This window comes from Procambarus clarkii, chromosome 32 (genome assembly GCF_040958095.1).
Source record: "Procambarus clarkii isolate CNS0578487 chromosome 32, FALCON_Pclarkii_2.0, whole genome shotgun sequence".
Taxonomy (NCBI): domain Eukaryota; kingdom Metazoa; phylum Arthropoda; class Malacostraca; order Decapoda; family Cambaridae; genus Procambarus; species Procambarus clarkii.
The window spans coordinates 26,918,283-26,940,782 of NC_091181.1; the positions used below are offsets into that span (position 1 = coordinate 26,918,283).

At 43.3% G+C, this 22,500-nt stretch overlaps 2 protein-coding genes across 2 annotated transcripts in view; one reads left to right on the forward strand and one right to left on the reverse strand.

The window, feature by feature from the left end:
* LOC123759307 (uncharacterized) overlaps positions 1–22,500 on the reverse strand; it is a gene marked incomplete at its 3' end in the record, with an annotated part of 233,911 nt that overhangs the window by 81,359 nt on the left and 130,052 nt on the right.
* LOC123759507 (uncharacterized) overlaps positions 1–22,500 on the forward strand; it is a 35,262-nt gene that overhangs the window by 1,472 nt on the left and 11,290 nt on the right. Inside the window, exon 2 of the mRNA XM_045744617.2 lies at positions 1,471–1,852. Within this exon, the coding sequence (XP_045600573.2) occupies positions 1,471–1,852 (382 nt within the window). The remainder of the gene's footprint in view (positions 1–1,470; positions 1,853–22,500) is intronic.

Sequence of the window (22,500 nt, forward strand, 5' to 3'; positions counted from 1 at the left end):
GAGAGACAGAGAGAGACAGAGAGAGACAGAGAGAGAGACAGAGAGAGAGAGAGAGAGACAGAGAGAGAGAGAGAGAGAAAGAGAGAGAATTCTCCCATGGAGGATGTCGCCACCAAAATAACACGCCCACAATTCTTGGTACAATGTATTACCTACATTTATCTTCTCACACAACCTCTCTCTCTTTTATTGCAACATTCCAACACAGTTGTGTTTCATTATATACATTTTTGTTTTCCAGGATCCCTAAACATAACATTATAAGGTAACATCCGTCAGGGCTTAGGGCACACACACGACAAACATGGGCAACATAGAGCACCTCACACAAAGTAGGAAGATCAAATAGGAAGATATTTTCACTGTTAAAGACCATAGCTAACCCTGTCCAAGGAGGACAGAAGAAAATGTATATATGCTGGTTAGCATTGTAAATGTGTGGCCACGTCTGTGGTAGAAAATAATAATAAAAAATAGCACCAGGCAACACGGCGATGTAGACTCAGGTGCTTCAGGGGAACCAGGCAGCTGCAAGCGGAAACACTCGACCTGGAAACGCGAATTAACGCATCAACAAAGACAATGAGCAAACACAGCAGCAAATATTGAGACACGGATTACTTCAAGATGCTGCTGATCCACTTACTGGGCTTCATGCACGACGGAAGGCCGTTATTTTGAGCAGCGCGGGATAAGACTTAACCTTAAATACGATACACAAAACTTGACCTAATAAGAGTACGTGTACGGGAGCTGAGAGACGGGAAGAGTCGTGGCTGATGTCTCTTAACGTTAGAGGAAGCCTGGCTCCACACTGAATAATGCTCATATTTACCTTTATGTTACAACAAGGCAATACAGTCTCGGCGACTCCCAACACTTGTGTCAAGGTTGGCATTTACTTTCTCCTAGTTACACCTAGTTTCTCCTACTTACACCTAGTTTCTCCTAGTTACACCTAGTTTCTCTTACTTACACCTAGTTTCTCTTACTTACACCTAGTTTCCTCCTACTTACACCTAGTTTCTCCTAGTTACACCTAGTTTCTCTTACTTACACCTAGTTTCTCTTACTTACACCTAGTTTCTCTTACTTACACCTAGTTTCTCTTACTTACACCTAGTTTCTCTTACTTACACCTAGTTTCTCTTACTTACACCTAGTTTCCTCCTACTTACACCTAGTTTCTCTTACTTACACCTAGTTTCTCCTAGTTACACCTAGTTTCTCTTACTTACACCTAGTTTCTCTTACTTACACCTAGTTTCTCTTACTTACACCTAGTTTCCTCCTACTTACACCTAGTTTCTCCTAGTTACACCTAGTTTCTCCTAGTTACATTAGTGCTGAATTTATCACGACAAAGCCAACATCATATTGTATGCACACAGTTCGTTTCTGTCTTATGCATATATAAATAAACTTTTCATATTCTATAGGATATGTAAAAGCATAATTACCTTTAAATAGGGAGGCTCCACAAAGAAGGCAACGCTCCACAAAGAAGGCAACGCTCCACAAAGAAGGCAACGCTCCACAAAGAAAGCAACGCTCCACAAAGAAAGCAACGCTCCACAAAGAAAGCAACGCTCCACAAAGAAGGCAACGCTCCACAAAGAAAGCAACGCTCCACAAAGAAGGCAACGCTCCACAAAGAAAGCAACGCTCCACAAAGAAAGCAACGCTCCACAAAGAAAGCAACGCTCCACAAAGAAAGCAACGCTCCACAAAGAAGGCAACGCTCCACAAAGAAAGCAACGCTCCACAAAGAAGGCAACGCTCCACAAAGAAAGCAACGCTCCACAAAGAGGGGAAGACACAGCTCTCACCACTGAAGGACTGACCCTGACCAGTACCCCCCCCCCCCCCCCCCACAGAGAACAATGCCAGGACAGAGCCTGAGAAAATGTGACATTTTCCAAGCCCAGCTGCTGTAATCCCTGTAATGTGTTGGCTAGCGAGGCTACAGTGCTGCCTTTGTGTACACTAACTGTATTCATCCACCCACCACTCACCCACCCATTCACCCACCCACTCATCCACCCACTCATCAACTTATTTACTCGCACACACGCACGCACACAGGGTGTTTCAGAGGGTTACGTCATCGGCTGACAACCAAGGAACGAGGGTTCGATCCCACGTGACAGGACAGAAATGATTGCGCAGCGTTTACTTTTACCTCATTCCTCTCTTCACCTAGCAGTTAATAGACTGCTAGGTGGTGAATTAGGGAGTTACGACAGCTTTTGTAAACAGGGAGTTAGACAGCTGTTGTAGACAGGTCCTCACGGCCGAGCCGACAGGGCTCGGGAGTCGTCTAAAGGGCCCGGGTTTGATTCCCGGACGAGTCAGAACAATTGGACAAGGTTTTTCCACTTGATGCCTCTGTTCACCTTGCAGTAAATAGGTACCTGGAAGTTAGACAGCGGCTTCGGATATGTGTATGCGTGTGTGTGTGTGTGTACTCAGTTGTGCTTTCGGGGGTTGATCTTCGGATCTTTGGTCCTGCCTCTCAACCGTCAATCTACTGCTGTACAGATTCCAGAGTTTCTCAAGCTCTATCATATCTACATTTGAAACTGTGTATGGAGTCAGCCTCCACCACATCACTGCCTAATGCATTACATTTACTAACTACTGTGACACTGAAAAAGTTATTTGTATTGTCTCTGTGCCTCATTTGGGAACTCTGCTTCCACCTGTGTCCCCTTGCGCGTGTACCACCCATGTTAAATAATCCATCCTTGTCTACCAAGGCAAATTTCCCTGAGGATTTTGTATGTGGTGATCATGTCTCCCCAACCTCTTCTGTCTTCCAGCGACGCGAGGTGCAGTTCACGCAGCCTTTCCTCGTAACTCATGCCTCTTAGTTCTGGGACTAGCCTAGTGGCATACCTCTGAACTTTTTCCAGCTTCGTCTTGTGCTTGATAAGGTACGGGCTCCATGTTGGGACCGCATACGCCAAGATTGACCTTACATACATGGTACACAAGGTTCTGAAAGATTCCTTACAGGACATAATGCAGGCCATTATCTCCCATTACTAGCCATTTGTTAGACCATTCCTTCAGTTCATCTTGGTCATCTTGTAGCCTCATACAATCTTCCTCCGTCTTGATCCTCCTCATAATTTTTACATCATCAGCAATGAGAGGAACGTGTCTATTCCCTCTGGGAAATCATTTACATATATCAGAAACAGTATAGGTCCAAGAACTGATCCCTGAGGGACTCCCCTGGTGACGCCTCGCCACTCCGAGACCTCCTCCCTCACAGAGACTCGCTATCTTCTCTTGCTTAGGTACTTCCTTTTCCATTGGAGTACCTTCCCTTTCACACCTGCCTGCATCTCTAGCTTGTACATTAGTCTCTTATGTGGTAGACACTGTACCAAAGGTGTTCTGGCAATCCAAAAATATGTAGTCTACCCAGCCCTCTCTTTCTTGCCTGATTTTTGTTACTTGGTCATAGTATTCAATTGTTCCTGTGAGGCATGACCTACCATCCCTGAACCCATGCTGTTGTGTTACAAAGTTCTTTCGCTCCAGATGCTCCACTAGCTTTTTTCGCACAATCTTCCCCATCATCTTGCATGTGTGTGTGTGTGTGAACGAGAGGAAAAATATGTAGTATGGTAGATATGATGCGAGAAAACTGGGTCGGGAGTCAGTACATTAGACAAACCACGGTTAGAAAGGCGGGGACCAAGAGCTGAGAGCGCGGTCCTGCAGGCACAAATGGTAAACACAGACAGCCACAGGTCAGCTTACTGAGATAATACAATACATCCCAAGAGAACGTAGTAGGGTAATCTGTTTCCTCATAGCCCTCAAGGGGCTCACAAATATGTCCAGTACACAAATTAGAATCATCTTTTACATTACATTTACATATTTAATTCAATAGTTATCAAATGATATTACAAAATATATTAAAAGAATTTTAGTATTACATTCTTGATGCAAAGTATTTGAACCTTCAAAGACCTGTCTCCATCATGCCAGTATCAATCACTCACTCACACACACACACACACACACACACACACACACACACACACACACACACACACACACACACACACACACACCAGTCCTCGCAGCCCTGTGGACAGCGCTCTGGGAACAGAGCGACAATTGGGGACACTGAAAAAAAGCAGAAATTAATACCCCGAAGTCAGGAGAAAAGCCGAGAAGGCCATTTAAAAAGACACTGCGGCAAAAGTTAAGGACCAACAAATGCTTTGATATGTCCATATGTGCAAAACAACAGTGAGATACCATGTAATCAGGTTGGGAGGACAAGGGGGAATTCTCACAAAAAACGATAAGGAGGTATGCGAGGAACTCAACAACATACTGGAGTGAACGATATGGAAGAAAATGCAGAATAGAACCAGTAAAGAGCAGGTGCGCCATAGGCACAATCAGAGAACACTGTATAAACATCAGAGGTCCGCGGTTGTTCAACATCCTCCCAGCGAGCATAAGAAATATTGCCGGAACAACCGTGGACATCTTCAAGAGGAAACTAGACCATTTTCTCCAAGGAGTGCCGGACCAACCGGGCTGTGGGATATGTGGGCCTGCGGGCCGCTCCAAGCAACAGCCTAGTGGACCAAACTCTCACAAGTCAAGCCTGGCCTCGGGCCGGGCTTTAGGAGTTGAACTCTCAGAACACCATCAACCAGGTATGAAGCAGGTATCAACAAAATATCTCGGGTCTTTACAACAGAACCAATGTGGAGACCAAGATTGTGAGATGAAAGACTGGAAGAAACAATGAATGAGATTGTAGACAGCCTAGAAGAAGTAGAAAACTCCTGGAGAAACTAGATATGACAAACTTGATCTCACCATAGCTGCTGAAGGAGGCTGCAGACGTACACTGTCACACACCGTATAAACATGTTCATGAAAACTCAAGATAGGAAATCTCTCAGAAATTAAAGAGTTAGAGAGGGTTAAACATATAGGTCAGTGATTTATTGAACAACCTACCACAGAATGTGATTATAGTGTTTTTAAATGCTAAACTAACCTACATACATCAATACATGTCTGTCCTACATAAGCAGTGCTCCATGTATTTTTTTTACATAATGTAATTAATGTGGCGGAGTATTGGCAGGCAAAGGCACCTTTCCAGCGGAGATATCACTGCTGGTCGATACCCGGAAGGAAGGCATTGATTCTTGAGGCGCTCAACGGCTGGCCCTCCTGCACCCTACTTGACAGCTCAGTCTTAAAAAACTAAATTCTTCCCAACACTTTACGCGTTATATTCTGCAGAATTTCCTCTACGACGCACCCGAATGTTCTTACTTCATGCGTTCCAAAAGTCAACTCGTCCCAAGACGCAGTAAGCACAACAATGGTGGATAACAAAACTGATCATCTTTTGCGTTTACAGTAATACAAACATTACCAGCTGGCGGAGATGCCCTGACAGGATCATACAGGGGTGAGAGGTTTTTTTTATTATTATTATTATTATTGTCTACCACAGACGTGGCCACACAGTTACAATGCTAACCAGCATATATACATTTTCTTCTGTCCTCCATGGACAGGGTTAGGGATGTGTTAAACATAGTTCAAGGGTTTATTGAACAATCAAGCACAGAAGGTGATTCGGTGCTTTTAAAATGCTAAGCTAACCTACATACGTAAATACATAGATACACAGATTTACGTATGCCCTACATAAAGTGTTTGATGTGTCTTTTACATAGTGTCATTAATGTGCATTTACAAAGGTGAAATGTAGGGTGAGAGGGGAGCGTTTGAGAGACGTTGGTGTGTGCAGTGTTCCCCTTCTGCTCCCCCTCGCTAACACACCACCTGGACCCTTGATGTATTCCGTCAGTACCTTGTATGGTAAACCACGCACAAACACCTCCCTGCTCTGCACGAACATGATCAAGTTGACGCCCGTGTTGAACATAATCTGTTGAATATTGAACGCCACACACATCTACATATGTAAGTAGTGTACTGTGCATAATAAGACCCGCATACGGTGATGAGCTTGTCCATCAGTCGACTGAGTGAAGGCTAAGGGGGAAGGGGGAAGCGCCAAGCCATTACGACTGTATAGGACTGGGAAGCGGTCAGGATGGTCAAGAGGCGGGACCCATGACATGGAGCTCGGCTGGACCGTGAGTGCCCTGGGAGTGGCTGGGAGTGGCTGGGAGTGGCTGGGTGTGGCTGGGAGTGGCTGGGTGTGGCTGGGTGTGGCTGGGAGTGGCTGGGTGTGGCTGGGAGTGGCTGGGTGTGGCTGGGTGTGGCTGGGTGTGGCTGGGACACTCTTCTCCTGTGACCGCCTCACCACAGGCGCCTGGTAACAACAGCCAGTCACCAGCCTACACTTCACACTTATCATGTACTCACATTCTCAGAGATAGACGTCTCACCTCCTCCCCTCTCCTCTCCCACCAATCATACCCAGAGTGGATATGATCACACCATACAAGATACTGAGGGGTATAGACAAGGTAGACAAAGAGAAGGACATCTTTTGAAATTGAGTGAAAGTAGGAGGATGAGAAGTCGCAAGTGAAACCTGAAAATGCAAATAATTCGAAGACACTTAACATCACATACTCGTACCTTGTTCGGGAGGTCAACAAGTGGGAGGCACTGAAGGAAGAAGTCGTGGAAGCCACCTCCGTCCACAACCTTTAGGTCAGATTCGGCAGAGAAATGTAACATCAGAATAGTTCAGTTATAACGCAACAGGTGCAACAAGGCTGGTAGGCGGGGCATGAAGAATTACACTTCATTTCTCTGTAGACACTGTTAGGTAAGTACACCCAACTTTGACCACAACCACCACCACCACGCGGCATCACCACCAGCACGTGGCACTACCACCACAACCTCCACCACCACTACCACCATCACGTGTCACCACCACCACCACCACACTACAGAAATTAAGGAAACAAACAGCCACTATAATGATGTACCTTTGTGCCTGGTTTGTGGTGACGTGTTAAGGGTCGTGCTACGACATGCGTGTATGACCTTGAGAGGTAGTTAAGGCCACTTCCCACCACCACTACCCCCCCCCCTGGCACCAGCACCACCCTGACACCCCACCACTCAACAACCCGTCTGTACACTAAAAATTACACCTCAGGGTGGACGCCAGGCACCAACGTCCATAGTGAGGGTGTTTAGTGGAACAAAACCACATCAATGTGGACGCTTCCTGGAGAAGTTAGGCAAACACACTTGGAACACCACCTCACCCTCATACTAATACTTGGAACACCACCTCACCCTCATACTAATACTTTGAATACCACCTCACCCTCACACTAACGTGTTCACTAGAATCTCATCCATGCACGTTAACAGATTTCGTGGAATATAAAAGATATGAACCGTAATGTTGTAAAATAATAATGAGAAGAAAGCGCCATGCCAGTTGACTGTTGTGAAGGGTTGGTATGACAATGAGCCAAGATATGAGGACGGGGGTGAAGGTGCCCAACCACACACACACCATCGGGCCATTAGTCAACATTATCAAGTCTGCAGACCATACACAAATCTGGCAGGGAACACGTTCACAAGTCTCAAATTCGCTACAAAACGGTATAGATAGGGTTTAACACACGAGAAAAATTGGAAGACTTAGATATTTTCCATTTAATGTTTGTTTATTTTTCAGGTTATTAGTATTGTGTGTTATTAGTATCATCTTAACTCTTGTGGGTTGTGATGAGATCTGCCATTTATGTGTATTTTAGTTTGTTTTGATAGGGTATTAGGTATGCTTAGAGGCGCCTTCTCGCCATGCCCTGTGGCTGGGGGGGATTGGTGCCCTGAAGCTACGTAAACACCCTATACCCCCCCCTTCCCCCAGAAGTGGCAAGGAGAGTTAGGGGACAACAAAAATAATGAAACCTACAGTGAGAACTGTAGGGTTCTGAGCGAGTGATGATAACACAGCAACAGGATATCAGCTGGAAAATGTGGAAAATGGCAAATCTGAAAGTGAAAAAGATCTGTCACGATTAAGAGGGATATTAAGCCTAAAAAAAATCAATGTATAAATGTTAGAAATAAGACAGAGTCATCTCTGGAAGCGTCACCAGCAACACATCTAAATGTTGTTATCATTCAAGTTAATCTTGGCCTCGTTAGGTGCCAGACATATTATGAAGTTCAGTTGTGGCGGCAGTACTGATGAGTGGTGACCACTTCACTTCCACTGGTACACACCATGACAAAAGTAATCCCAGGAATGTTGACCAGACCACACACGAGAAGGTGAAGGGACGACGACGTTTCGGTCCGTCCTGGACCATTCTCAAGTCGATTACTTTAGCCACGTTATTGTGACTCATTACCTGCATATAATCCCAGGAATAATTACCTTCCCTTATGGAGACATATTAAGAATGCTTCATTTACACGCTCACAAAAGGAAGAGTACAGGGTGACATGATTCATGTATACAAATAGGTAAAAGGGGAATATCAAAAGGGGGTTATTAATAAGGTATTAAACATACCAACACAAAATAAAACAGGAAACAGTGTATACAAACCGGGTTTAAGTTTAGACCCAGAAAAAACCTGGGTAAATATTTGTTCGGAAATGGTTATCTTGAGATGATTTCGGGGCTTTAGTGTCCCCGCGGCCCGGTCCTCGACCAGGCCTCCACCCCCAGGAAGCAGCCCGTGACAGCTGACTAACACCCAGGTACCTATTTTACTGCTAGGTAACAGGGGCATAGGGTGAAAGAAACTCTGCCCAATGTTTCTCGCCGGCGCCTGGGATCGAACCCAGGACCACAGGATCACAAGTCCAGCGTGCTGTCCGCTCGACCGACCGCCTCCCTACCCGACTGGTGTTTGGTGATTGATGCTATACATTACCGGGTAACATAATGCACGTTGGATCGCTGCGCCATTTCAAGCGCAGGTTACACACATGAATTTGGTTTGGTATAAATTGGCCTATAGGTCTTCTGAAGTGTCCTGTACTTTAACAAACTGGACCTCGACTCCCGGAATAAAAACCAACGTAGGACGAACAGTAGTAGTCAGTAAAATGCCGTCCACATAACTAATCGAATAAATTACAAACGACGATAGCATTGTTCCACGTTGAAAGAGTATTGAGCCAGGGTCCGGATTCACTTAGCAATTACGCAAGTACTTACGAACGTGTACATCTTCCCTCAATCTTTGACGGCTTTGGTTACATTTATTAAACAGTTTACAAGCATGAAAACTTCCCAATCAACTGTTGTTATTGTTATAAACAGCTTCCAGGTGCTTCGGAGCTCATTAACGGTTTAATAATAGTAAGCAAAGTCGCCAAAGATTGAGAAAAGATGACAGGTTCGTAAGTGTTTGCGTAACTGCTTCATGAATCTGGCCCCAGGAGAGGTGGCTGTCCTGTAGGCAGCACTAAGGCCAGTCTTACAGTGTGTGGTTTGGTCAACATCAATGTTTTATGTTATTCTCATGATCTAGTTCTACTCGCACCCACCGAACATGCTATGGATAATTCGATAGAAATATGTGGAAGATATATTGCAGAATACAACCTAATGTTCAATCCTGGCTAATGTGCTGTAGTTGCTTTTAACCTTCAGGACTCAGTCTTATCACAATCCCAATCTAAAATTACTAGGCAGAGAGATTCCAGTAAAGTATTATGAAAACCATGTGGGGCATATGATGTCCTCATAGAGCCCACTTGTCAATTTTTATGATGCTATCATTTTGATGACATTTGTACAAATGTCATCATTAGAGAACTTGGTGATCGTGACACCTGGTGGAAAGTAAGGTTGCTTAACGCCTAAGCTAGCATAAATGTGAACTAGGAGCCTACACAATGCTGACCTTAGTAACATTAACTGTGAGTGGAGGAAGTGTTCAGGACGTCTGGCGGGTGTCCGTCCTCGCACTCATCACAATACCCAACTGGCCTGCTGTTCACACCTCACTTTATGAAATAATTCAAAACTAATATAATATAGTTTGAAAGGAGTCACCACGACGCAAACTCAACTATGTTCCCGGGCACTCACTTATAACTTGCCATTTATACTTTTCCATAAATATAAACTCAATCGTTAGGAAAGACAAGTTACGAGTGAGTGATATAGTATATAGTGTACATAATGGTGTAGCAGGTCTACAGGATAGGATAACAACTAGTCAACAGAGAGAACAGGGAGATACTTGGAATCATGAGAGAATACTCTAAGATAAGGTCTGATAAAGACCTTTTGTACCCTCTAATGTATTCGTTTGCCTTGTTCGGGTTGAATGTAGACACAGTAGTCGCTTCTGTATATATTTATTGAGTGAGGCAAACAGGTGTATAACTGGCCAGCCGAGGTCCACCTACTCTGGGTCTGTGAGGATAACTGAGGCTGCTGGGAGCATGCTTGATGCTCCTCTGTCTGGCATGACGTCAGAGGCCTACTTGCCTGTGATTGGTTACATTTCAACTGACAGAATTTGAGTATAACACCGCTCGGACACGCTACCAAGTCGACGTCCCTTGTCGACAAGCTCTGGCTAGCTATATAGTTACAATGATACTGAAAGGACCTCGGTGGCATACAATAATGGCTTACATGTGAAATTTGCATAATAAAACATTGAAAGAAGATCAGGTGTGCGTAATACAAACAACTCGGCATATATGCACCAAAAAAAAATTCATCATAATAGGTGAAAATCATGGTAACAATGCTTTGATTAAACCAGAGTATTAAGAACATGTGTATGTCTACTGATCAGATATGAACAATACAACCCAAGGTATTGCCTAAACAAAATTATTAACATGTGTCAATGGCATGTGCTTGAAAACCATACAAAATTAAACAATTATTACATTAATAGAACAAAGTTCTGACCTAACAACCACAATTGAATTTCAAGATAGATAATTTTTTTTTTCTCTTTTTTTTTTTTTTCGAAATATACAATATATTTACAAGACCAATGTACAATATATATAATGTGCAATATATTTACAAGCATATACAAGACCTGGATCAAGAAGACTAACATCTGCGTGATAGCAGTCAGGATTCACTGGCCACAATGTGGTTGCTAGAACAATAATAACTCTTATGACAAGCACTGTAAAAATACAAATGGTAGTAGACTTAACAATGGCATCTAATTTATAACAAAATAAATTTGAGAAAAACTATACATTATATATAATGGTAATAATAAGACATGTGGTAGAAATACTGCAAATGAGTTTTTTTTTTTTGTTTCAAAACAAACAGAATAACTGCAGAGTGCATTCAATTATAAATTCTGCGGATATCTACACCTAGCTCATCCAGAGCACTATACAACTCTGGCTCTGACTGAAGGTCCGGAACAGATGAAACTTCATGCGACAAACTATCATCTTGAGAGATATCCTCGTTAACATCTAGCCAATGGACATGTGGTGAGTGCACGGTTGAAACGAGAGGTCTAGATCTAAGATTATAATTGCTAGTATGGGGTTGCTGAACATCCAGTGGTCTGTCAACCACAGGAGGTGGTGTCCGAGTAGGAGTATCTGTCTGGGTAAGTTCATTGTCATCTTCCTCATCAGTCTCGTCAACAGTCATTTTAGCTAACTTCATGTGGTCTAAATGTTCATTTATATACTCTCCTGTTAACAAGTTCTTAAGTCTGTATTTGTTACCTTTAATAAGCTCGATTACCTTATATGGACCCAAAAATTTCTTAGTTAACTTGTACATAGGACCAGACCTGTGTTGGTTAAGTATCATTACTACAGATCCAATAGTTATTTTATTGGGTTTAGCTCGTGCATTCCTTGCTAGAGTGAACTCGGCTGTTGCTTTGGACAGTTGTTCTCGTATTTTCTTGAATACTAATTGCATTTGTCTACGCTTCACTTGAACAAAATCATCTACGTTATATAAGGGAGTAGGAGGTACGTTAATCAATTCATTAGGGAGGATCTTATCTGTACCATAAAGAATAGCGTGAGGTGTGTCACCAGTAGAAACATTAATTGAAGAATTTATAGCACACTGAATTAAGGGTATAAAATCATCCCAATTGTTGTTATCAAAATTCAACGTGACTCTCAAGGCATCTAACACTTTCCTGTTAGTACGTTCAGCTAGTCCATTACTTGCCGGATGATAAGGCATAATGCTACATTTTTTGATGTTATATAAATCACACAAGCTAGTTAGAATACTATTACTGAATTCCGGACCATTATCTGAAAGGATTACTTTAGGCATACTATATCTACAAATTATTTGGTCATGGAATGCGCTGGCTATGGTTTCTGCTGTTTTGTTCGGGATAGGAACTAGTTCGCAAAACCGTGAAAAATTATCGACCATTACAAGCAAATGTTTGTTCCCTTTCTCTGTTTCCGCAAAATTTGTCAATAAATCCATCGATATTCGTTCCCAAGGAGCTTTAGTTGCTGGGTACACCTGAATTGGATTAGGTCCTGAAACATGTCCCTTGTGCTGTAAACAAGTTAAACATCTGTCAACATAATGAGCAATCTCCTTAGCCATTTTTGGCCAAAAATATTTCAATCGACCTTGTTGGAGTGTACGATCCTTTCCTGGATGTGCACTTGCAGGAGCATCATGGATAATTTTTAACACAGTTGGTACCAAGACAGCTGGAACAACTAACTGACAACATTTCCTCGAGGCTGTCCCTAGCTTTACTACTCTACACAGTAAATTGTCCAACATAACTAGTTCTTTCAATGGTACTGGTGGTTTATGAATCGGGCGAGTGTCTTGCTTAGTCAAAAATTTAATGACGGGTGCCCATATGGGGTCTTGTCTTTGTTCCGTTTCTACTACTGTAGCATCTAATGCTGGGTAATTTAACTGAATCGCAGCTACGTGTCGAGAAAACGCATCGGCTACAACATTTTGCTTTCCTGGAATATATCCAAATGTGGGATTGAATTCTTGAATTGTGAGCAAATATCTAGCAAACTTTCCAACTGGATTCTTATTTTTGAACAAGGGAATTAATGGTTGGTGATCTGTAAGAACATGAACTGGGTAATTATAAATTGTATCCTTGAAATGTTTAAGTGCCCAAACAACTGCCAAGGCTTCTCGTTCTGTTGCACTATAATTTTTCTCTTCTTTGGATAATGTGCGGCTAGCATAAGCTATTGCGTGATCTCTGTGACCTTCTGTTTGAAGTAATGCAGCACCTAGACCTATGTCACTAGCATCTGTAACCAACGTAAAAGGTTTAGAAAAATCTGGATACCTAAGGACAGGTGACGAAATCAAGGCTGCTTTGAGTTTTTTGAATGACTGATCCTGGGCCTCTCCCCAAACAAAGGGTTCATCTTTTCTTTGCAACTTGTAAAGCGGAGCGGCTATAATAGAGAATCCAGCAATAAATGAACGATAAAATCCTACAAGACCTGTGAACTGTCTTACGGCTTCTGCGGTACGAGGTGTTGGAAAATCACGGGCAGCAATAATTTTTGATTCATTCAATGTAATACCTGAAGGTGTAACTGTATGACCTAGGAAATTAATCTTTTGCTTTAAAAATGAACATTTTGCAAGCTTTATTTTTAAATTAGCTTCAGCGAGCTTTGCAAGTACTTTTTCAAGGTTCTGGAAATGAGTCTGAACATCTTGCGACATGATTATGAGATCATCAAGGTAAACTAGAAGCGTACTTCCTATCAATCTACGAAATAGATTTGTCATGAGCCGTGAAAAGGTTATTGGACTACTACGCAAACCAAACGGCATTCTTTTGAAATGAAAATGACCATTGGGAGTACTAAAGGCTGTCAATTGTTTACTTTCCTCATCAAGGGGGATTTGCCAGAATCCCTGCAACAAATCTAACGTTGAGAATACTTTGTTTCGACCAATACTTTGCAACAAATCATTTAGAACTGGAAGTGGGAAACGATCAGGTATTGTTACTCTGTTAAGCTTGCGATAATCGATTACAGGTCTCCAAGTCCCATCTCGCTTTGGTACAAGAATCAATGGAGCGTTCCATGGCGAATTACTCGATTCAATTACATCACTCTGTAACATTTCTTCTACAAGTCTATCTGCTTCTGCTCTCTGAGAATGGGGAAGTCGGTAAGCTGGTACATAAATAGGCGTAGTTCCTTGTTCAAGGGGAATTTTATGTGTAATAAGAGGAGTGAGACCTAATTTTTCTCCTGGTAGAGCAACAACAGCTCTATTCCTGTTCAAAATTTCCAAAAGCTGAGCCACAGAGTCAGGAAAATCAGTAGGACTGAGGTGTTGCGCTTGCACCTCTGGCTGAGATCCCTGTTCTCCTGGTGTGAGTGTACAAACAGTATGATCCATGGAGACATCATCCACAACTCGCACCGGTAACGAGTAATGGGCAAAATCTACAACATGGGTACCAGACTGGAGATGGATATCGGCATTACTTGTGTTCGCGATAAAAAGTGAGACAGTACCATCCTGCACTGTGTGCCAGGAGGGTTCAACAAATGTACCATTCACTTTACATGTTTCACTTTCCGCAATCACATCCGACAACTCAGGCACTCCCTGAACCTTAACTCTTATTCTGGTGAGAGAATGAGGGTGTAGCACAGTGTCAGTAGCCGTGGAACCACTGACTTCAGAGATGGAAGCTGCCAGGCGAGCGAGACAACGAGAATCCGTTAGGGCGTCCCCTTCCAGAAAGTCCCGATACTCATTCTCCTTAACAACTGCACAACTACTATGCTTCAATCGAGTGCCTGTTTTCTCGGGTATGCTACCACGACAATGATCTGACAAACCTACGCTAGCAAGGCGGGTGTCAACAAAATTAACGTAATCTGATTGAAGGTTGAACTCATGGCCCTGTCGATACATGCTACACAAGGGTATGACGTGGTCTTTGATACTTATGTTCCAACGATGGGGAAACAATGCAATATTTTCATCAATCATGGTGTACAGACCTAAGAGGATGTCTCCAGGAAAATGAATAATGTCAACAACTAAACATGTTATAGACAATGTGACATCATTGAACTTGAGTGGGAGGTCAATTTCACCCTGAACTTTTACTTTATTTCCTGAAATACCACTTAGAAAAGGTATGTGTGACTGTTTTAAAATAGTAGGGTGCATACTTTCAATGTCTCTAAGAGCTGAGGGCTTGACAATATTAATTTTTGCACCTGAGTCAAGAAAAACTTTTAAAACTCTACCATGTACAATGGCTGATACAAGGGGACCATCACTTGAGACTGGACAAGTTACTATTTTTGACTTATGTTGTCTGGGATATCTGCGTCTTGTTTGTGTCAAATTTACTGTGGATCCGTCAACATCTACAACTGGTCTAGAGTCAGTGTCCTCCTCTGTCAAGTGTCCAAATCTATTTTGGGTAGCTACTGAATACACAGGGAGGGCACTAGGATTGGCTAGCTTGAATTGGTTAGCGGATGGCCTTGGGGGTTTCCCGACGACATGGAGTGAACATTGTGAGCTCCAGCATTCTGTGACTGAGCATTATAATTTGAAATTGCATTATAGCTGGGCTGGGAGTTGTAATTATGAGAGTTCTGATAATGTCTTGGACGCTGTGAGCCTCGCCAAGACTGACCATGGGAGTTACGAGGTGGAGATGTCCTTTGCCTAGCTCTACAATCCGCAGTGTGGTGACCAACTTGTTTATGGTACGTGCAATATGGAAGCCTAGAATGATTAGATTGATGAGGGGGCCGAGAGAATTGTCTAGGAGGTGATGATCTAGGGGCGGACCAACAGTCCCTTGCAAGGTGGTTACTCTTACCACAATGCCAACATGAGGGAGTGGATGGTTGTGGACTATGGCGTTTCGGCATTTTATGAGGCGGCGAATTTGACTGGGGGCTACGAGCATGGGTACGCTTCTGCGACCAAGAGTTTTGAGAATTTGTGGGAGGATGCTGAGAACTTGTAACTACATTTACAGCATCAGAGGGTGGCAACAGTTGAGCACTTCGGGGAGCTAGTTTATCTGCGGCATTGTTAATAGCCTCAAATACTTCACCAATTTCATGTTTAACACCAAAATTTTGTTGCTCAACGATTGGTTTTGTATGCTCGGGGGCAAAATGCATTAAAGTACCAAATGCTATCATTTTGGCCATAGCCTCAGGGGACAGATTATTGTCTTTATCTAACCAAGTTGAATTATTCATAGCAGAAACTAAGGCATACAGATACTGATCGAGACGGCTAGTAAACGCATTAAACGATTCACCAGGCTGCATGGTGGCATTGGCAATTTTCTTGACTAACCTATATGGGTCAAGGTCTCCTTTATTAACAAAGCGACGGCGAAAGAAATCCTTAAATTCAGGCCAAGACTGGAGGCTAACAATGGCTTTCTCATCAACAACAAAACGTGCATCACCTTTGGTTGTGTCCACGGCTGACCGTGCAATTGCTAAGTATTCGGCATCAGTAGGCTTAGAAAAACGTGCAACTGTTTTTGCTTCAACCTTACTAAACCATGATTCTAATAAACGCGATTCCCCAGCAAAAAGAGGAATAGCCATTTCCTGAGCTGATCTCTGGCCATTGGGACGAGCAACTGTTCCCATTGATTCTGAAGGGGTTTCAACAGTGGTAGGCATTGTCACAGCCGTGGAAGTAATATTTGAACGCAGATTATAATTAAGTGCACCTGGCATCAGAAATAGTATACACAAAAATAAACACAAAAAAATATCAACTTGGCTAAAGTAAAAATGGCAGAAATAAAATTATTAAATTGGGCTAGGCAAGAAAATAATTAAGAACAAGCAAATTGTAAACTAAATTTAGCAATCTTTCATTAAAAAAATGACTGGAATTAGATGTATGTAAATTAATTAAACCAGACTAAGCACAGCAATTTAGAATAAAAACTGGGAAATGCAATTGCAAAATTTCATTAAAAAGATTCAACACAACAAGTGGCAATGCAAGAAATATGGATGTAGCACATAAACTGGACACAGGAATGTATATAACTCCTATGGTAAAAGTTTAAAATAAAATGCTTAAAGGATAAATTTCAAGTTAGGTCTGGAGAAATTAAAAAAAATTATATTGCACAAATCCTTAACTGCTACTAAAACAAGGATTTCTTAATTCACTGGAATTTGAATTTACCAATAACACTCTAGGAGAACAATTAAAATTCAATGAAATTACTGTAAGAAGCAGGAATGTTGAAATCACACAGGAAAACTGTGGGGAGTGCAGTACTGAACCAGCTCCAATATTTAACAAGTCACTGAATGGTTAATTCACAGGATATTATGGGAATTATTACATAAGTCACTTTTTAACACTTGGCACGCTGTTCTCAACTAGCAATTACTTATCTCAGGGTTGTAATTTATGAGGATCACCAGTAGCCAAAGTAGGAGAAGCGTCGTGAAGATCGGAAGAGGCCCATGTGAGGCGTGTTTACAAACTGGATGCGACGGCAGCGCTCCTGGCGGCGGTGGCGCGAGACTCAGGGACCCCACACTGTTCACGCTAGAAGCACGAAGATAAATTCTGACGACGACAATATTGCGACGATGGAATAACCAGTTGATACTTGCGACGATGGCTGACGACGATTGCAGTAGCTTGCACCCTCACGAAGCTTGATACTGTCAGCTTGGGTGGTGGTGGTGGTGGGTGTAATAGGTGGTTCCCACGTGGTGGCGCGAGGTTCAAAAATGGCTGGCGCGGGAAGCTTCCTTCCTCCTCACTGATGAGTGAGCGTTCTCACAGGAAAATATTGACCCTTACTTCTAAAACGTTAGCCTGGAGTAGTGGTTGATGGCAGGACCCCGGTCTGGCACAATATTTGATGCGTGGGTGGCAGGATGGCGGCTTATGGCGGTGGCGGTGGCGGCGGTTTTGGCTGGAACACGAGGCGATGCTGGGTACTGGAACTTTTGCTTCCAGAAAAAATTTCTGGATCCCACTGCTGCTACCAGTATTCGTTTGCCTTGTTCGGGTTGAATGTAGACACAGTAGTCGCTTCTGTATATATTTATTGAGTGAGGCAAACAGGTGTATAACTGGCCAGCCGAGGTCCACCTACTCTGGGTCTGTGAGGATAACTGAGGCTGCTGGGAGCATGCTTGATGCTCCTCTGTCTGGCATGACGTCAGAGGCCTACTTGCCTGTGATTGGTTACATTTCAACTGACAGAATTTGAGTATAACAAATGCTTTTTGCGCTACCGCTCACAAGATGAGTATGGGGTGCACAATAAACTAGCCGCCTCCTGCGGCAACAATCATGAGGGAACTCCCACCACCGATGGATACTGTCAAGTAGTTTGAGTTCAACTGAAGTCAGATCCATGTTGTATGAACTGTGTGTTTGGAGTGACTCTGCAGAGGGTGAGCAAATATATATAACGTCATGGTATGATTAGTTTATATTAATTCTAGTTCTAATTGCCTCATCATGTTTTGTGATACAAGTTGTGACAATGTGTTGCCGCTCTAATAGTAAACCTCACTCTGTCTTTACAATATATTATCTCCCAGATTGTTAGCCAAAAGTCACCCACTTTATGTCTAAAATATACGTTTGATTCAGAGTGTTGTGCAGCTGTTTAGTCCAGCAGTGTTGCCACAGTTGTACAAGTTGTTACCAGTAAAGGTTGTGACTGACAATAACACTATGCTTGCTGGCCTGTTATTGCCACTCATGTAATTACTGTACTGTACTTGTATGTAAACTTTCCCAGTTATACAACTGGGTGTGTATTGGTTGTCATTGTAAGAGAAGCCAGCTTTAGCGAGGTCTGTGTTGATATCTTTGACCTCTTCATGTCTAGCATTCTGTCTCCCTCACCTACGGCAAATGCTGTAGGATGAGGACAGGAGCGGCAAGGTAAAGAACTACACCAGTGTGAAGAGCCTGCCTCTCATGGCCAGTTCTAAGAACACGGTTAGGGAGATCCAATAAAAAATCCCCAGCATGAGGAGCTGTCACCAATATCTAATATTGTTGATACACAAACCATATCCAAAATTTTTTAAAACCCCACCATGCAAAATCTACCAGGCTGGTGAAGGTAGCAGCATACGAACCTTCTCGTTACTGCTGCACGCTACGCCCACACCAACACAAACCTGAAAAGTAAAACAAATTATCGTCAAGAAACTGTCATATTAAATACCTCTATCCTAACCTACCAGAGGACCCAAAACAGAAATTGACAGCATGTCAATTTCGCGGGCCACTTTCATTTTCTATTACGACCATTTTTGGCCTTAGGGTAAAGTATAGGTCAAAAAGCGAGGTTGTATTAGGAGGCCGGGGTGTCCTGTGAGCAAGTTGACCACCACAACAAATGAGGAGAGAAATGACAACGCAACATCACACACGAATGAAGAAAGTCGCTTTGAAAACGCAATTGCAAGCAAGAGCAAAATAATTGGCGATGAATACGTCAAGTAAAATATATCATACAAAAGACGAGGCTGTATGACCATTAGGCGCGACTTATAGGCCGGTAAAGGGGCCACTAAACTAAAGGAAAAGGTTCATAAACATCAGTGAGAGGCAGTCAATTGTTCTAAACTAATTTACATTCAGGGATGGAACATTGTTTCAAAACTTACTTTTTGTTAGCTATTTGGAGATTGCTCAAGGAAAAGATGGAAGAGTTGTGTATACTTGGATGTAAACAAACAAATCGTCCAGAAGCTATGCAACAGTCTCAAATAATAACGAAGAAGATAGTAAAATGGCCGCCGAGTGCCTATGGGAAGGGAATTATCAAAGGAGAGCGCCAAGCTGCTGCTGCTGTTGTTGTTATAGATTCAGCTACTCGGAACAAGTTCCAAGTAGCACGGGCTATAGTGAGCCCGTAACTTACCTGGCACAGGAGCGGGGCAAGAAGCACGGGCTATGGTGAGCCTCCGTGTGAGCGCCAAGCTATTACAAGTCATTATATAGCACTGGGAAGGGGTCAGGATAAGGAGTTGGGATGAGAAAGAGGGGAAGAAAACAATATCAAGGGTTTCCTTAATATAATAACAGCGAGAAAAACATTTTGAAAAAATTCTCAAGTTGGAAAGTTGCAAGTATGGGTCCAGGGATCAGTCTTAGCCCCATTCATGTGTCATCGTCAACATAAACGTTTAGTATATTGTAGTGTCACACTACAATTGCACCATCAGTCACCCCGTGATGGTGTAAAGGTAGAAGGAGGACTGGAAAGCCTTCCTTAATAGTGACTTTTACATGCTCGTTCATGCCAAGATAATAACACAGCTTAATAGTCAAGGCGCTATACACACTTCAAGAAGACCTGGATAAGATGTTCAGCAGACGTTCCGCTTATACTGACGGAGTTAATGCTGGGGACTTGGTTAGGACGGGTGGGGGGGGGGGGGGGGGTAGAGGGTATATACGGGGCCAGGCTGCAACAATGGCGGGGGGGGGGGAGGGGGTAGAGGGTATATACGGGGCCAGGCTGCAACAATGGCGGGGGGGGGGGGAATGGGGGGGGGGTAGAGGGTATATACGGGGCCAGGCCGCAACAATGGCGGGGGGGGGGTAGAGGGTATATACGGGGCCAGGCTGCAACAATGGCCGGGGGGGGGGGGTAGAGGGTATATACGGGGCCAGGCCGCAACAGTCACCAGTGAGTCTCAGAGATGTTTAGATAAACATTTTTTACAGCAAGAGTAATGAGCCAATGGAATCCTTAAACGGATGGAGATCGAAGCTAATTCAACAAACAGTTCAAAAAGAGAATACGATAACAAAGAGAAGAGTCGAGTCATTGCATTAGTAAGGTGAAGGGGGGGGGGGGGGGTAAGGGGGAGGTTTCCTGGTATAGCACATGATCCACCAGGCACATTAAGGTGAGCAAACACACACACACACACACACACACACACACACACACACACACACACACACACACACACACACACGAGAATGCCCTACTCATGAGAAAGGAATGGAGTTTTAAGGAGATGGCTATCCCGGGCTGTGAGGGTTTCAGAGACTACATAGCAGGCACCATGACAATGGGAGGACCAAGGATAGTAGTAGCAGTAATATATAATCCTCCACCAAATGACAAAAGACCCAGTCAAGAGTACGAAAGCAACAACATGGCAGTTAACATTATAATTGAGAGGGCAGCCTCTTCTGCCTGTAGAAATATATCCCACCTGCTCATCATGGGCGACTTCAATCACGGCAGGATTGATTGGGAGAACAAGGAACCGCATGGAGGCGAGGATACGTGGAGAGCCAAACTACTGGAGGTGGCGACTAGAAACTTCTTAACCCAGCATGTCAGTGAACCCACAAGGATGAGAGGAAACGACGAACCAGCGAGGCTCGACCTGGTTTTCACCCTGAACGACTCTGACATAAGAGAAATCAGTTTTGAGGACCCAGTAGGAATGAGCGACCACTGTGTATTGGTGTTTGAGTACCTGATTGAAGAAGGGTTATTGAACTCGAGAAGGGATACCGAAACCAAAAGGTTAGCATACCGAAAGGGAAATTATGAGGAGATAAGAAAATGCCTAGCAGATATAGCATGGGAAACAGAGCTCAGGGAAAAGACGGCCCAAGATATGATGGAATACATCACGCAAAAATGCAAGGATGCAGCAAACAAGTTTGTCCCAGTCCAAAAGGAAAACAGTGAAATGAAGATGAGAAACCCATGGTTTAATCAGAGATGTAGGCTAGCTAAGCAGCAAAGTAAAAGGGCATGGAGAAACTATAGGAATAACAGGACACTGGAGAGCAGAGAAAGATACCAGAATGCCAGGAATGAATATGTTAGGATGAGAAGAGAGGCAGAAAGACAATACGAAAATGACATCGCAAGCAAGGCAAAGACTCAGCCTAAATTGCTGCATAGCCACATCAGGAGAAAAACAACAGTAAAGGAACAGGTTATGAAATTAAGGTTAGGGGCAGAAGGATTCACTACAAACGACAAGGAAGTGTGTGAGGAACTGAATAAGAAATTCCAGGAGGTCTTCACCTTGGAGCAAGGAGAAATCCCAGAGATAAGAGAGGGAATAGCTAACCAGGAACCACTGGAAGAGTTTGAGATAACCAGCGGGGAAGTAAGGAAGTGTTTACTAGAATTGGATGTGACAAAGGCTATAGGTCCAGATGGAATCTCCCCTTGGATACTAAAGGAAGGAGCAGAAGAACTGTGCCTCCCGCTCTCCATGGTGTATAACAAATCACTGGCAACAGGGGAACTGCCAGAAATTTGGAAAGCAGCTAACGTAGTCCCGATATACAAGAAAGGGGATAGACAGGAGGCACTGAATTACAGACCAGTGTCCCTAACCTGCATACCATGCAAGTTGATGGAGAAGATTGTGCGAAGAAAGCTAGTGGAACATCTGGAGAGAAAGAACTTTGTAACACAGCATCAACATGGATTCAGGGATGGCAGGTCCTGCCTCACAGGGTTACTTGAATTCTACGACCAGGCA